Source organism: Bos javanicus, chromosome 7 (assembly GCF_032452875.1).
Source record: "Bos javanicus breed banteng chromosome 7, ARS-OSU_banteng_1.0, whole genome shotgun sequence".
NCBI classification, from domain to species: domain Eukaryota; kingdom Metazoa; phylum Chordata; class Mammalia; order Artiodactyla; family Bovidae; genus Bos; species Bos javanicus.
The window spans coordinates 19,463,567-19,480,846 of record NC_083874.1 but is presented as its reverse complement, the minus strand read 5'-3'; the positions used below and the strand labels follow the sequence as shown (position 1 = coordinate 19,480,846).

At 51.5% G+C, this 17,280-nt stretch overlaps 1 protein-coding gene across 1 annotated transcript; it reads left to right on the top strand.

Moving 5' to 3' along the window:
• The first annotated feature begins 1,100 nt into the window (after window positions 1–1,100).
• YJU2 (YJU2 splicing factor homolog) lies at window positions 1,101–16,772 on the top strand. The gene is made up of 8 exons (XM_061422620.1): window positions 1,101–1,287; window positions 3,514–3,614; window positions 4,997–5,141; window positions 7,264–7,398; window positions 8,044–8,225; window positions 9,371–9,491; window positions 13,273–13,414; window positions 14,607–16,772. Exons 1-8 carry the CDS (start codon window positions 1,264–1,266, stop codon window positions 14,717–14,719), a joined length of 963 nt encoding a protein of 320 aa, XP_061278604.1. The 5' UTR covers window positions 1,101–1,263; the 3' UTR covers window positions 14,720–16,772.
• The last annotated feature ends 508 nt before the right edge of the window (window positions 16,773–17,280 follow it).

Sequence of the window (17,280 nt, the reverse complement as noted above, 5' to 3'; positions counted from 1 at the left end):
ATGGGATGATGGGACCTATTCAGTTCAGCAGTTTGCTTCACACACCTACTCAAAAGCTGCCCAGAGAGACTTCCCTGGTGGTCCAGTAGTTAAGAATCTGCCTTGCAATGCAGCGGGGACATGGGTTCCATCCCTGGTGAGAACTAAGATCCCACATGCCTCAGAGCAACTAAACCCAAGTGCTGCAACTACTGAGCCCATGCACCACAATTAGAGAATTCCTGCACCACAAGGAAAGATCCCACATGATGCAGCAAATATCCCTCATGGCACAATTAAGACCTGATGCAGCCAAATAGATACATTTTTTTAAAAAGCTGCCCAGATGTGAGCCGTACTGGAGGTGGACATAAGTTTATCTGGGAGGGGGCCGCACAGCCAGGCTCTGAAGGCTTTTTCTCAGTCCAGGAACTTCTCTGTACATTTCACTCAAGGCTCTTAATTCAAAGGTTACCTCCTCCAAGAAGCCTTCCTAACCACCTCAGCTGTGGCAAAGACTAAAGACCCCTCCCCCAAAGATATCCATGTCCTTACTCCCAGAACCTTTGAATATGGTACCTTACATGGCAAAAAGGGCCTTGCAGCTGTGATTAATTTAACAGAATTCAGGATCCTTAACGTTTGAGGATCTTTCACTGAGTTGATGAAAATGAAGTAGAGTTATACTGGATTATCCAGGGGGCTGCAAAATAATCACAAGTGTCCTTATTGATGGGAAGCAGGAAGGTCAGAGGGAGACAGAGAAGGTGATGTGACAGTGGTGGCAGAGATCAGAGTGATGCAGGACCACCAGCCATGGAATTCTGGCAGCATCTGGAAGCTGGCAAAGACGAGGAAATGGATTCTCTTCTGGAGCCTGCAGAAGGAACCAGCCCTGCCACCCATTCCAGATTTCTCATCTCCAAAACTCTAATAAATGTTTTAAAATAATGAGCTTAAGGACTTCCCTGGTGGTAAAGTGGATAGAAATCGCCTGCCGGTACAGACCTCTAGGGGGCGAAGCTCCTCAGAACTTCAAATCCAGAACGACCCCGGAACCTTTGTGGCACATTGATGAGGTTGCCACTGGGGAGGGAAGACAGATGGACTCCAATGCTGAGAGGCGGGGATCAGAACCAATGAAAAAGGCAAGGCATGTACACTGCAGTCAATGATAGCGGCTGAAGGAGGTGACGGAAGCGGAAATACAAAGAGTCGGGGAAGTTCGACAAGCACCAAGCATAGTCAGTACTCTTGTGCGCGTGAAAACAGTAGGAGGCGAAGATGTCGGAGCGAAAAGTTTTAAACGTAAGTGTTCGGCGACTAGGGTTTTCGACCTGGGGTGAGACGTCTCGGAGCTCGGGTCGAGGGGGGCTACGTATACCCTATTAGAACCTTTGTCTTCTTCTCCAACGGCCTTCCGTTGGGCGGGGCTCTCTAGACTCCTCCCAATCACTTTCAGTGGAGGGTGGGCCTTCGCTAAGCCTCAAGGCTGGAGTGTACCCAGTCACCTGTGTGGGCGGAGCTCAGGCTATTTACCCAGTCACTTCTGATTGGATTTTTAAGGGGATTATCCTATAGGTCTCTTGAGGGCGGAGGTTCCTTAGCTCTGTGTTCTTCGCGTTTACACCCTCGTCTTCAGGAGGCATTCCTCTGTTAAGTCCCGCCCCGCTTGGGGTTCTAGCCCAGCGTGTTCCTTGGAGGGATTAGGCTTTGCTAACCTCTCTTGCTCTGCTGGAAGGGGATCCTTCCAATTGCATCAACTAATCCCAGTTCTGTTGGGGAAGACTGGGAGTCTTGGGGTGTGGAGCTGGTTTCGGGAAGGCAGGGTTCAGCTTCTGGAGAAGAGCGCTCCGGAATTCTGAGTCCCTGTTTCCCACTCTCCAGGAAGGAGTGTGCTCCCGGGAAGGGGGTTGAGCTCCCCATCCTGGGAGTGTGTAAGCCCAGGATGTCAGGACGAAGTAGAGAACAGACCTCCAGACTGATGGCTCGGAGCCCAGGTTTTCGAGGTCAGGTTGATGCCCCTTACTGTGATTCAGTGCTCTAATGTTTTAAACACCTATATTTGGACTCCAGCCCCAGCCAGCCCCAGTGCAATGTGTTGGACTTCGTGTCCAAGAAGGTCCTTCCATCCTGAGGATCCAACTGAGAGGCCAGTTGTTTCCATAACTTACTGGTAGATACTTCTGTCCCAGACACTGCTTGAAGTGTCATATTCATCAAATCTTCTCAGGTGGACAGGTTATGCCATCTTTAGATGAGGAAACTGAGACCCAGAGAGGTTATGTGATAGCCAGAGAGTAGAGTAGTCAAACTCAAGATACTCCCTCCCGCAGCTCTGCAACTCTGATCACTATACCACAGTTTCCTGAGTCATGTCCCTGGTTCTGAATCCTGGCTCTGCTCTTCACCTTGTGTGATCCTGAGTAGCTGAAACCACCAGAACTCAGCTTCCTCCTCTGTGAAATGGGCACATTTCTTTCTCTATTTAATAGAGTCTTTGCAAAAATTCCGTGAGTCCGCGGACATCAAACTCTCTGTGTAGTACCTGGGGCTCCCCCGCTCGCTCAGCAGTAAAGAATTCCCCTGCCGTGCAGGAGATGCTGATTTGATCCCTGAGTGGGCAAGATCCCCTGGAGAAGGAAATGGCAACCCACTCCAGTATTCTTGCCTGGGAAATCCTACAGACAGAGTAACCTTTTGGGCTACGGTCCATGGGGTCACAAAGAACCGGACCAGACTGAGCAACTAAACAACAATGTAGTGCCTGGCACGTAGGAAGTGTTCAGAACGCAACGTGCTTTATTTTTGGATTATCATATGTAGTTCTTTTTTCCATAATCCAAGCTCTCCTTCCCTACATCTCCCATCTCAGGCTCCTATGCAGAAAGAGTTAATACTGCAGGCCTGAGGCTGCTGCCCTAGATAGAAAGGCCGGCTTGCAATGCTGGACTTTGGCTGGCTTCTGGGAACTTGAATTTCAGGATGCTTCTCACAGTTCACAGAAAAGAATGGCTCCCTGTGCTTAAACTGTTTGTATAAACAGTGTGATTTGTGCTGAGCATCTGCTCCTCTCCCGGAGCCTGGAATCGTATGGGCAGATGTGCCTGTACGACTGGGCAGATGTGCCTGTACGACTGGGCAGATGTGCCTGTACGACCAGCCGCTAGTAAAAACCCTGGGTGCTGTGTCCCCCTGAGCTCCCCTGGGAGACATTTCACATGTGTTGTCACAATATATCACTGGGGGAACTGACTTCATCAGGAGAAAGCCCTGGGAGCTTGTACCTGGTCTCCTGGGCCCTGCCTCATGCACCTTGTTGCCTTTGCTGGTTTTCCTCTGTGTCCTTTTGCTATTGATGAATAGCAGCCATGAGTACAAGTGTGTGAGCCTCCTAGGAGTTCTCTCATCAACACCCTGAACCTGGGGGTGGTATTAGGGACCCAGACACAGCTCCCCAGAGGCCCTTCCCTCTGCCTCTGGCCTCCCTTGCACCTGAAAGCAGCTCCCCTGACACTACCTTCCTCCCCACAGAAATACTACCCCCCTGACTTTGACCCATCGAAGATTCCCAAGCTCAAGCTGCCCAAAGATCGGCAGTATGTGGTGCGGCTGATGGCCCCCTTCAACATGAGGTGAGTGACCCCTCAGGGCCCCTGCACTGGTCATGGTGGACAGACCCCATGCCCGGCATCCACAGAGAGCAGGCTGTCCCCAGACCTCAGACCAGGTCACCAGTCCTGGCTCAGACATGAGCCCAGTGAGCAGGTGACCTGTCTTTCCTGCCGTTGAGGATCAATCTTCCTGACTGCTCAGAGCTCCCACCCGGTGCCTGAGAGCTCAGTCTTGGTAGTAGAAGCTTGAGTGTGAGACGGAGTCCTGTACACACATTCATTTCCTCCAGCAGCCCTGTCTGTTCCTGCCTCAGGACCTTTGCACAGGCTGTTCCCTCTGCCTGGCATACACTTCCCTCTGCTCTCACATGGCCAGCTCTTTTCCACCTTCCAAGGCTTGGCTTAAATTTCATCCCCTCAGAACAACCCTCCTGATCCCCCACCCAACCCCGTCTATGCTTCCCTCCTCTGCCACTAGTCCCCAGACCTCGTCCTTTGTACTGTCTTGTAAATTATCATACCTCACCAATTCCCAGCCCCACAGTTCTTCTCATCTTTGCACATCTGAAATGAAGTGGTAACCAAAGCCACCTTTGTTAGTGAAGTTCAGCACGTGTTTACACATTACTGATCTGCTTGTCTTCTCTTTCTCCTTCATGCATTTGTTTTTATTCAGCAGTCATTTATTGGGTACTGCTGAATGCCAGGGACACTGGGGGGATCAAGACTTGACCCCAAGAGTCCTAGTCTGGTGAGGAGTAGAGATAATAAACAAGTGCTCTGGCACATTCATGCAAAGCATTTGTGGGACACACAGATTGTCACAAGAGAGTGACTGGATGGTGGTGGGGAAAGGGGGAGGGGGCTTTGCTGGGTGATTAGGGAAATATCAGAACAAATACCAGTGGAACTAGAATCTAAGGGTTGGAGGATGTCGCAGGCTATGGGAATTGCAATGGTGAAGGCCCACAGGTGGGACTGAGCTGGGGTGTTTGTAGGAACAGCCAGGAGGCCAGCACACTGGGCCTGGGGAGCACAGGGGCTGAGCAGGAGGGGCTGAGGGAGGGCAGAGTGCCAGAGCTCTGCCTCGCTTCGTGTGGCATCCCCCCAAGTGGAATCCTCCCTCTGGAGGTCAGGGTGCCCCATGAACACCAGGCTGGCTTCTGCGAGTGGGCGACAGGCAAGTCTCACCTAGCTTTGGTCGTCTGGGTGCTTTCCAAGAAGACAGGCAGATACTAGTGAGAAGAATATGCTGGCTAAGGGGAAGCCTTACCTACTTCTTGGTAGGGAGGGAGCTCCCCATCCCTGGAGGTATGCAAGTGGTTATCTGCCAGAATGCTCAAGGGTCCCACCGGCAAGAACCAGGGCACCGAGGTGACTTGAGTCCCTGTCCCTCCCCACAGATGTAAGACGTGTGGAGAATACATCTACAAGGGCAAGAAGTTCAATGCTCGCAAAGAAACAGTGCAGAATGAGTCCTACCTAGGCCTGCCCATCTTCCGCTTCTACATCAAGTGCACGCGCTGCCTGGCAGAGATCACCTTCAAGGTAAGCAGCCACCTAGCCCGGTCCCTCCTCCACTGGGGGGTCACCACTCCTGTCCCCTCCCTCCAGGGAAATCCCATTTCACCTTCTCCCCAGGAAACAGCAGAAGTTCAAGGAGCAGTTAACAGGAGTGTTATTTATAAAGGCAGAAAACCAAGAAGCAACCTAGATATATAGTGACGAGGTTTGATGGACAGGCTAGTGCACATTGGAAATTTTCATGGCTAATAGTAGTCATATTTTTACTTTCATTGTCATCCTAAGGGTGGTATTAAGAACTTGAGGGACTTCCCTGGTGGTCCAGTGGCTAAAACTCCGAGCTTCCAATGCAGAGGGCCTGGATTCCATCCCTGGTCAGGGAACTAGATCCCATATGCTGCAACTAAGAGTTTGCGTGCTACAACTAAAGGGTTAAAAAAAAAGAATTTGGAAAAGAGACGAAGAAAACTTAGTTTTTTCTCCTCGTACTTCTCTGCTGTTTGAGTATTTTTTTGCCAAAAGACTTTTTTCTTCCGTTAAAACATTTGATTTTATTAAAATAACCAAAAATACATTATGTTTTAATTGTTTATTTTTTAAACACAGTTTTATGAGATATGACTTATATGCCATACAAACCATTGTTTTAAAATGTGTAATTCAGTGCATTTCAGTATGTTCCTAATGTGCTAAATTGCATTCTCTAATTCCAGGACATTCTCATCACCCCCACATTAACCTCCGTCCCCTCCCCCAGCTCCTGGCAATCACGAATACACTCTGTGTCTCTGGTTTGTCTGTCTGGACATTTCACATCAAGGAATCACACACTGTGTGGCCCTTTGTTCAAGAATATTGTAGCAAGTATCAGTGCCTCTCTCCTCTTTAAAGCTGAGCAGTATTCCACTGTGTGGCTGGATCACATTTTGTTTGTCTGCTCATTAGCTAATAGAGAGTTAGGTTGTCTCCAGAAAAAACGTTTTCTTTACCTACGTGGTGAAGTATGTATATATTTAGATATTAATGAATACACATTAGTTTTTTAAAGTTTAGAAAAGCTGTGGCAGAATGTTATAAGTTGGCTTTTCTAATGAAGAATTTCAACTGATGAAATAACTAGGATTACATATGTATGTTTGTGTGTCTGTGAGCATGTGGTGAAAACAGAACTCCAGCAGGTAGACACTGGAAAATTGGTTGACGACTCTTCTTTGCCCAGCCAGTCACCAGGCATAGAAACGCTTATAACAGTTTCCTGTATGGTTTTCAAAAAAGTGTGCTCTGGATACACGTGCACACAAGGATCACTCTCCTCCTTGGTCTCTTTTAAACAGTAAATATCTTATTTTGGAGTAGTTTCGGATTCATAGAGAGGTTGCAGAGATAGCAGAGAGTTCCCATCTGCCCCTCACCGTCTTCCCCTCCTGTTAACATCTTCCATTTCCACTTTGTATCTGCCACAATAAGAAACCAACACTGAATTGTTAGATTGTTACTTTTAACCAAATTCCAGACATGACACAGATTCAATTTTGCCACTAATGTTACCTTTCTGTTCCAGAGTCTCATCCAGGATACCATGTTATATATTGCTTCTCTGTTTTATAAACACAAATAGGACCATGCTTTATACATAGTCGATGTGTAATTTATAATCAGAGGAAGGTCAAGTGCACATGTGTGCACATACATACAGAAGGGATTTGTGCAGGGACTTCCTTGGTGGATCAGTGGTTAAGAGTCTGCACTTCTCACTGCACAGAGCATGGGTTCGTTCCTTGATCAGGGAATAAAGATCCTGCATGTGATGCTGTGTGGGGAAAACATTAAAAAAAAAAGATTTGTGCAGAGACCTAGAAACTTATTTGCAAACATGTGGAGGGTGAAGGTCAGCAGAGGGACAGTGGGCAGGTGGAGAAGTATCTGAAAATCCATGCTAGGGAGTTCAGCGATTCTGTGAAAGGGGCAGGAGCACTGGAAAGAAAGAACTGTGCTCGCCAAAGCAATAAGACAGGAAAAAGAAAGAATCAGTGTTAAGAGGCCTGAAACAGGGAAAGAAGGTGTTGCAGGCTGCTAGCCACTGTTCAGCAGAAGCTTTTAATGCTCAGAGACATAGGAGCTGACGTCTGCCCGTCCTTCCTCCCAGACAGACCCTGAAAACACAGACTACACCATGGAGCATGGAGCCACGAGGAACTTCCAGGCTGAGAAGCTCCTGGAGGAGGAGGAGAAGAGGGTGCAGAAGGAGCGGGAGGACGAGGAGCTGAACAACCCCATGAAGGTGAGTCAGGCACCGCCTGTGTGCGTGTGTGTGTATGTGCCTGCCTGTGTGTGGGTGCCGATGGAGTCGATTCCCCTTCCTGCTTAACCCTCCAGGCAGGGTGTTGGGGTGGGGAGAATGGTCAGTAGAATTCTAAGATGTCCCCAAGACCCCTGCCTCCTAGTCACACGTGCTGTGTAGTCCCAGGGCTGCGTATACAAGGATCTTACTCCCATGATCAAGTTAAGATTAAACTACGGCCCAGACGACCTCACGAAAGGGGGATTGCCCAGAATGGGCCTGACCTATCACCTGAGTCCCTTAACCTGGGTCTAGAGTCCGAGACGGAGGGAGTCATTTTTTTTTTTTTAACTTATATTATTTTTACTTAGTGACGGAGCCAGGCTGGAAGTCCAGGCCACCTGGTTCCAGTACTGACTAGCCACATGGTCTCAGGCGATCTCTTCCCCTTCCCCAAGCCTCAGTGTTCTGAGCCATGAAGTGGGTGCAGCCAAGGGACCAGGCGCTGTGCATCCAGGGCCCGGGGTTGGGGGTTCCTTCCCTTGCCCATGGTGATGCCCTAAGGTCAGGCAGACCATGCGGGGTGGCAGAGGGGGTTGAGTCGCAGCTCCCTTAGCCCCACCTCTGTGCCCCGGTCCCCACCAGGTGCTGGAGAACAGAACTAAGGACTCCAAGCTGGAGATGGAGGTCCTGGAGAACCTGCAGGAGCTCAAAGACCTGAACCAGCGGCAGGCCCACGTGGACTTCGAGGCCATGCTGCGGCAGCACCGCCTGTCAGAGGAGGAGCGGCAGAGGCAGGAGCAGGAGGAGGACGAGCGGGAGATGGCGTGAGTGGGACACAGGCCAGAGGAGGCCGGGGTTGCCCACCCGCCTCGCAGCCTGTGCAGTGCCCTTCCCTCTGCGTGGAATCCCCCTTCCCGATCTTTGCATGGCTCCCATCTCGGAGAGGCCTTCCCCATATCCCACTCCCCATCTTGTTTTCTCTCTTGTGGCATCTGTGTCAGGGTCCCCAGGACCACCCCCAGGTTCAGTGGTTAATTAGAATGAAAAGTTACAGGGAAAAATCAACAGCAGGAAAAGGCAAGGGGCAGGGTTGGGGGATTGGGCACAAAATTTCAGAGTCTTCTGCCTGTCATGAGATGGGCTTAATTCCCCCAAAATGAGACGTGATGGCGTGAATGAGGCGTGGTCCCTGGGGAGGCCTAGCCTGGGGTTCTCACTGGGGGCCAGTCACGCAGGCACCTGCCCAGCTTGGCCAAGCCCCCAGACTCCAGGAGGAGAGTGCACCCCTTGTTTGCCCAGATAGTGTTGGGGCAGGGAGCCTCCCATCAGTAGCGGGAGCCCCAGGGTCCAGGTCCAGTTGCCCCTGAGGGCTGGCCTGGCAAGCCAGCCTTTCTCAGCCTTTCTGTCCATGCTTCTGCTGGGCACCTCCCACTTTCTGGAACCTTCTTGCTGATTCACCCCTTTCCTGATGTCTTCTGTCCTTCATCACCTAAAATCTGAACAGGGACTCAGTTTGGCTTCTGCATTCAGGGCCTGGAAGGGGGTTGGGCACAGAGTAGGTGGACAGCCAATGCTGTTGGGTTGGCAGGTCAGTGAGACCGGGATTAACAGTGAGAGGAGTCTGCGCTCACTGAGCCCGTTTTGGATGTGGGCATTGTTCTGAGTTTGAGTTTGGACCCACCATTGTGGTCGAGGGAACTGGGGTATGAGGAGCTGTACACACAGCCCTGACTGAGGTCCCCCAGTTGGGGTTCAAATCGAGACAGGCTGGTTCCAGCCTCTGAGTGCTTAACCACGCCACTGGGTTCAGTGGACAAAGAACTTTTTTTTTTTAAAGATATTTGTGCACCCCATCCCCCACTCAGTGAGGCTAGGAAAGGAAAACCAGGTGCCTCATTGTGGGGCGGAGGGTCCTGGTCACTGTTCCCCCAAAAAAGCATGTCCCCAAGTTCCACGTTCCTTCCTGCAGGGCGCTAGTGGAGGAATCAAGGAAAAGAAGACTCCTTGAAGACTCTGACTCAGAGGAGGACACCAGCCCCACCCAGCCCCAGCCAGCCCTCCGGCCCAACCCCACTGCCATCCTGGATGAGGTGAGTGGGGCCACCCGCATTCCCACATGCTCTCAGGTGAAGCAGGGACAGGGCAAGCCAGGGCTTGGCTTAACTTTGTCTTGAAGGGCCACAGACAGCCCAAGCCATAGTGCTCAACACCATTGTCGTAGCACTAAACAGCCGTGGATCGTGTACGAGTAAGTAGGCATGGCCATGTGCCAGTAAAACTTTATTTACAAAAACAGGTTGCAGCCCTCCAGGACTGTAAGGTTTTCTTTTTATTTCTATTATTTTTTTATTGGAGTATGATTCCTGTACAGTGTTGTGTTAACTTCTGCTGCACAACAGCGTGAATCAGCTGTATGTGTACGTGTATCCCCTCACTCCCATCCCACCCCTCACACAGCACCAGGATGAGCTCCCTGTGTTACATAGCAGCTTCCCACTAGCTATCCATTTTACACGTGGTAGTGTATATACATCAGTGCCTCTCTCCCAACTCGACCCACTCTCTCCTTTGCCTTGTGCCCACAAGTCCGTTCTCTATGTCTGCCAGTCTATTCCTGCCCTGCAAATCCAGGGCTGTAGTTTTCCACCCCTTCTGCAGCTGCAGAAACAAGGAGACTCGCTGGATTTAGAGACCTCAGGCAGATGTTGATTTCTCAGGCACTTCACAGTCCTGAGCTGGACTCCCTGGCAGCCCTGTTCCATGCAGTCATTTCAGGGATTCAAGGCTCCTCGCTTCTCCTAGTTCTGCCCTGTCCTGGAGCATGGCTGCCAGCTCTGTGGTCACAGCTGGCTCAGAGCACCCCGGGGTTCTGGCTGCGGGAAGGCGGAGGGGGTGTGGAGGAGCACCCGCCAGTGCCTGGAGGCCCAGGTTCAGATGCCCCCCACACCCACTCCCCTGGAATGTGGAGTCCCAGTGGCTGGACATAGTCATGTGGCCGCCTTGAACTGCAAGGGAGGCTGGGAGCTGTCCATGCTATTATTAGCAGAAAGAAGGGAAAAAGAGGGTTGCGGGGGTTGGGGATAGGGGGTTGTCTAGCATTTTTCACCACAGCTGTCTTATCCAAGGTGATTGAGGCCACTCTGGTTAATCGAAGGAGGGGCTTAAAATGGGAAATGGTAAATAATGCAGAGACCCCAGAAACTTTATTATAACTCAAAGCATGTTCCCGGTCTGTATTAGTTAAATACTAGTCCAGCCACTGGACAGGACCCAAAGTAACAGCAGTCACAACTGCATGGAGGTTACTTTTCTATCAAATAACAGTTGTACATGGCCATGCTGAACAGGGAAGTTGGACCCTGTTGTCCGGGGCATCCTCCACCTCAATGTCTTGCCATCCCCTTTGAGGATGATGCCCTCAATGCAGGGCAGCTCACGCTGGCCAGTGGGAAGGGCTGGGGATGGGGAGGACATTAAGGATAACAGTACCTTTGGTTGAGCAGATCCTTCTGCTCACACCCCATTGGTCAGAACTGAACCACCGGCCCACATCCTGTTGCAAAGGGGTCTGGGAAACGTAGTCTTTCACAGGGGCAGCCATGTTCAAGCCATGAATCCTGAAGAGGATGGGTTTGGGGGTCATGCACTCTCACTTGTCAACCTTTTGATGTAGAACCAAGATATTTTCTTTGAGGCTGCATCCCCTGATCAGAGTTCTCTGTCTTTCTTGCATAATCAACCCTCAGAATTCACCTAAAATTTCTTGTTTGTTTATTTCTTTCAAGTGGAATAAGAGATTGAAAGTTCTTTCAAAGCAATATGGCCTTGTATGATTTTTCCCCCCAGTCTTTTCTTTTAAGTCTATTTTATTACTTTATTTTGGCAGCACTACACAGCATGTGGGATCTTAGTTCCCCCACCAGGGATTGAACCTGTGCCCCCTGCAGTGGAAACAGGAAGTCCTAACCACTGGTCCACCAGGGCATTCCCTCCCCCTAGTCTTGTGTTGTTGCTGCTGTTTATTTATTTATTTTTGGCCCCCGTGGGTCTTTAGTGCTGCAAGTGGGCTTCGTCTAGTTGTGGCCAGTGGGGTGTACTCTAGTTTCAGTGCAAGGTCTTCTCATTACTGTGGCTTCTCTTCTTTTGGAGCACAGGCCCGAGGACGCATGAGCTAAGTAGTTGTGGTGTGCAGGCTTAGTTGTCCCTTGAGATGTGAGATATTCCCAGACCTGGGGTCGAATCTGTTCTCTGCATTGGCAGGCAGATCTTGACCCCTGGACCATCAGGGAAGTCCTCCCCCTGATGACCCAGTGGTTAAGCTAGGTTGCTATAGTCTTGGATAACTATTAAGTCTTTTCTGGTTATCTTGCTTGTAGGTAATTTGATAGTGGACTTTTTTGTTTTGTTATGCATTACACAGATTTCACCGTAACTTTACTGAAGAATCTGTCTTTCCACCCCTCTGTCCCCTGGGTTTCGTTTAATGGGAACCCGTGATGGTGTTTGACAAAAGGTGAAGGAAAGAAATTAATTCCAGCAGTCAGTTCAGTGGTGCCAGATGAGCAAGCTTCGGCTGGGACTGCTGGTCTCTCTGTTACCCCAGTGGACAGCACCTGTCCTGGTCAGCACACAGAGGGAATGCAGTGTGACCACTGTGTCCTCCTCCTCCCCCTGCCCCCACCTCAGCTGTGCCAGCCCCCTCAGATGGGCCAGGCTCAGTCCACATCACGATCTCGCTTGCTGACTTCTCTGTGTCTGACTTCAGCACCAGGTTCCTCCCCAGAACACCTGATCGACAGCAGCTGTCCCCTTCCCCCACCCCCACACTGTCACATCACCCTGACTTCTTTCTTTCCCATCACTGATTAGGACGATGGTGTCTGGGGACTTCCTTGGAAGTCCAGTGGTTAAGACTCCATGCTCCCAGGGCAGGGGGCATGTTTTCAGTCCCTGGTCAGGAAGCTAAATCCCACATGCTGCACAGCCAAAAAAACAAAGATGATGGTGGTTGTCCTGACCATCTACTTGCTCGTCCACCCTCTCTCCTCCCCAGATGGTGAGCTCTGTGAAGGCATCCCCCTGCCGTCGTGCTCCGCCTGCACCCAAACCCCAATAGGGCCTCTTGCTTCTAGTGGTTTCCAGTTCCTGTATTTAAACATCAAACATAAAAGGGGTCCTTTCTGCTAAGACTGAAGAGCTGGATGTGGACTGAGCCCCCTTCTGCCTCCTCCTAACTAGTTCCTCCCCCTCACTAGGCACCAGGGAGGTGCCTGCATCCCCCTTCATTCCCTCAAACATGTTGATTGAGCACCTGCTACAGACAAGATCGGGTATGTTCAGGGTGGTATGGCTGTAGACTGAGCTCCTGTTACAGACTCAGCAGTGAACAGGCAGGACCCCGCAGCGGCTGGGGAGGCTGCTAATAAAGCAGTGGAGGCACTGTGGACACAGACGTGCAGCTTTCACTCGAGCTGGAACTGAGAGGAGAGGCGTCTCGGGGTTGCCGATACTTGAGATGGGTACTGAAGAATGAGTAGTTCACCAAGTGATCTCAAAACAAAGCAGGTGTTCCAGGTGGAGGGAACATTGTGGGTACAGATGTGGAGATGAGCAACCTCGGTGTATGTGATTTAGGAAGTGTAAGGGTAGGGTGTAAGGGATAGAAAATTGGCAGAGGCCTTGAGTACCAAGCTTAGGGCAATGGGGAGCCACAGAGGAGTTTAGAGCAGGGGGCAAAGGGCTAGTCACACCACAGGGAGTGGAGCTGGTAAAGATCCTGGCTCAGCTGGGGACTGAGAGCAGGGAGGCCAGAGGAGGGACAGATCGGAGACTAATCACCCAGTCACATCCCGCATCCGTCACCCCCGGCAGACCCCGAAAGCCAAGAGGAAGGCAGAGAGCTGGGAGCGCAGCGTGGGTACCCTTGGCAGCAGGCCCCAGCTGTCGAGCCTGGTTGTGAAGAAAACAGGCCTGGACACCAGCATCCGGCGAGGAAGAGCCCCACCCCTCCCAGGTAGGTTCAGTCCCTTAGCTGCATGCAGTGCCTCAGGCAGCCACTGGGTGGTGCTGTTCTGTTGAGAGGGGCGGCAGGGTGAGGTGTGTCCCCAACTAGGGTTGAGGCTAGAAGGGCTGTTTTAATTTTTTGTTTTAATTAAGAGGAGCAAGCTGTTGTTTAGTTGCTAAGTCGTGTCTGACTCTTTCACGACCCCATGGACGTAGCCCGACAGGCTCCTCTGTCCATGGATTTCCGAGGCAATACTGAAGTGGGTTGCCATTTCCTTCTCCAGGGGATCTTCCTTACCCAGGTATCGAACCCACATCTCCTGCTTGACAGGCAGATTTTTTTGCCACTGAGGCACCAGGGAAGCCCAAAAGGAGCAAGTGCTCGCTTTTAAAACCCCATTCAGAGGCCTGTAGAATAAATTGTCTGATCTCATGGCTGCCCATACCCCGGCTGCCCATACCCCATACATGGACAGTGGCCCCAGCCTCTCAGGTTGGGTCCTGTGCATCCACATCTTGGCTGTTGTGTCACCAATGCTATGTGTGGCCCCCGGGCCCCAGGGAGGAGGAGAATTAGGGTGAGGTGGAAAGAGCAGGACCCCCCATGCCTTCGTGTGCTTGTCTCATGGCCTTGGTCCAGGGCCCTCACTCCTGCCCTGGGCCTGAGCTTCCTGTCCTGGAAGATGCTGGTGATAACAGGATCGGCCTCATGGGTCCTCAGAAAGTTTGGGGCTGGTTCTCTGAGATGCTCCCAAGTCAGGCACCTGCAGTAGATCCTGGCACCCAGCGAGCCTTACAGATGCGTGACCATGTTTATCAAAACAGTTACTACTCCATTTGTCAGATGAGGAGACTGAGGCCCAGAGAGGTGGAGCCACTTGCCCAGAACCATACAGCTGGGGTGAGTGGTGGAACCAAGGTCCACCCCTCTTCATCACCATGGTACTTGGCTTCACTTGGGACCTGGAGCATTTCTATTTTCTGCACCCCCAGCAGGGCGCCTGTGTCCACCCGGGTCCAATTTCAGAAGTGGAGCTGCTGGGTCAAGGGGTGTGTGGGTTTAAACTGTGATGGGTCCGCCAGATACTTTCCAGAAAGGCTGCACACAAGCAGTTATGGCTGGTCCTGTTCTCTGGCCTCCCCCAGGCTCAGCCTGCCTGCACCTGTCCCAAGGTGACTACTAGCTCTTGCCTCTCCCCCAGGTGCAATGAAGAATGGTCAGGTAGCTGGCCCAGCACCCCAGATGCCCGGCACGTCCTCCCTGAGCCAGCTGGGTGTGTATTCTGACAGTGAGGACAGCAGCGGCAGCAACTGAGGCCCCCCTGCCCTTCCCTGGTCAAGGTCACACAGCCAGCTGCAGCCACGGTCCAGGCCAGAGGCCTTGGAACCAAGCAGCATCACAGCTGGACAAGCGTGAACGCCCTCAGGCCGGCAGGGCGAGTGAGGACTTCAGCTGAGGGACTCAGTTTTCTTCCTGTCCCCCTGCCCTCTGGAGCTCAGGTCTCCAGGTCACACTGCAACATCCTGGAGCAGCTTCAAGGTCATCTCTGTGACAGTCCTGAGAGGCCAGCCATGCTTTAGGCACATGCTGGGCCCACCCATCACCCTGGCTGGGCTCCATCCCTTTCCACCACAGAACCATCTGGAACCAATGGAAAGAACCTGCTGATGGCCTGGGCACCTCCTCTCTGTCAGTGTCTGAGAAGGGGATGTCAGAAGCACGCAGCCTAGCCAGTCCTGGACCCCTGCCTCTCAGAAACCACCAGCTAATAAATGCTCATTATTTCATAGGCTTAGTTTGGGGCTGATTTGTAGAAAGCTGATAAAGTCAGGAGACCAGCGAGTCTGACTGCAAACCTCCTGTTCTTTCAAGGTTGCTGGATTCCACCTCATAACCCCCTCTGACTGCAGCGTTTTCTAGTTGAAGGTCCTGTGCCCCCACCAGACACTTCCGCAGGCTGTGCATACAGTGTGCTCTGTCACTTCAGTCGTGTCCAACTCTTTGTGACTATGGACTGTAGGCCGCCAGGCTCCTCTGTCCATGGGATTCTCCAGGCAAGAATACTGGAGTGGGTTGCCATGCCCTCCTCCAGGGGATCTTCCTGACCCAGGGATCGAACCTGAGTCTCCTGTGGCTCCTGAGTTGCAGGCGGCTTCTTTACCACTAGAGCCACCTGGGAAGCCCCCTCACAATCTAATGAACCTCCATCTCCTCTCTCCTGCCCTTCCTGGGGTCAGTGACATCAGCCCTTCTCTCACACACACACATACATGCAGGCTTTCATTCAGCATTTGAATAAAGAGGCTTTGTGGTTTGCAGTGTCAGAGTTTGTGGGGTGAGACCCCCCCCACCCCCCCGCCACATCGGGGATCTGCTTTCCTACAACAATTTCCCTGCTTGGGGATTGTAGAGAGAGGTGAACCAGGGTCCCGCTGGGGCTTCCAACGGGGGCTCAGGGGCTTCATATCAAGGCTCTGAGGCTGCAAAGATGGCCAGGGAGGCATGGTTCCCAAGCCCTGACAGTGGGGGTTGGGGCAGGCCCACCAGGCTGGCAGCTAGTAAGAACTGGTACCTCGTACACCTCTGTTCCCAGTTCTGCGCTCAACAGCGTCGTGTTTATGGCCTAACGTTGGCCGCCTCAGGAGTGTTTACACCGTGGAAATCGGCAGAGGCTGCAGGAGCCGGTTGTGAAGCCCGGCTGGCACACCACTGCCCGTCTCCCCCAGCTCAGCATCCTGCTGTCAGTGCCTGAGATGTAGGCCTTTGAGAGGCTCTGGGTAAAACAAATCATCCAGGGACTTCTGCGGTGGTCCAGTGTTAGCACTCGGTACTTTCACTGCTGAGGGCCCGGGTTCAATCCCTGGTTGGGGAACGAAGATCCCATAAACTGCGCAGTGTGACCAAAATTTAAAAATAAAATAGAAAAAAATGAATAAGTCATCTAGCTTAAGTAGTTGTGAAAAGACAGTGGGTTGGGAGCTCTCTGGCTCATTTTTTAAAATTTATTTATTTGGGTGCATCAGGTCTTAGTTGTGGTGTGTGAGCTTAGTTGCCCGGTGGCATGTGGGATCTTAGCTCCCCAGCCAGGGATCAGACCCTCACACCCTACACTGGAAGGCAGATTCTTAACCACTGCACTACCAGGGAAATTCCTCATTTTGATTCTTTCAGACTTTGTGGAACTCCCATTGCTCTCAATTCACTGCAGTTTTTGCCATGTATGTGCACTGTCCGTTACTACTGTTTACTTAGTATTATTGTTAACCTAACTTTATCCTAAAACACAGGTCGCCAAACTACAATCCATAGGCTAAACCTGGCCTGTGGCCTGTCTTTGTAAATAAAGTTTTATTGGCACACCAACACACCTATTTGTGTGCATGTCACCTATGACTGCCTTTGCTCCCTGGTGGCAGAGGTGAGTGGTTAAGGCTGATTCTGTGACCTACAAAGTCAAAATAGGTACTCTCACATACCATAACAGGATAAACAAATGATACTAGAGGTGGTGCTAACCATGATGCAATCAAAGCAGGATAGGAAAGTTCTGATGGGGCTACCTTAGGAGTTATGTGTACTGCCGGTGGCTCCCTGTATTGGTTACCTAATGCTGTGTAACAAGTGATCCCCAAATTTAGCAGCTTAAACAACAGGAATCTGGGTGTGGTTTCACTGGGTTCTTGGCTTCAGAGTCCATCACAGATGCAGCTGAGATATTGGCCAGGGTTGGGGTTTCATCTGAAGGCCTGCCTGGGGAAGGATCCACTTCCAAGCTCACCCATGTGGTTGTTGGCAGAATTCACTTTTCACAGACTCTTAGCCAGAGGCCACCCTCAGTTCCCTGCCTGCATAGACCTCTCCAACGGCTGGCCTCC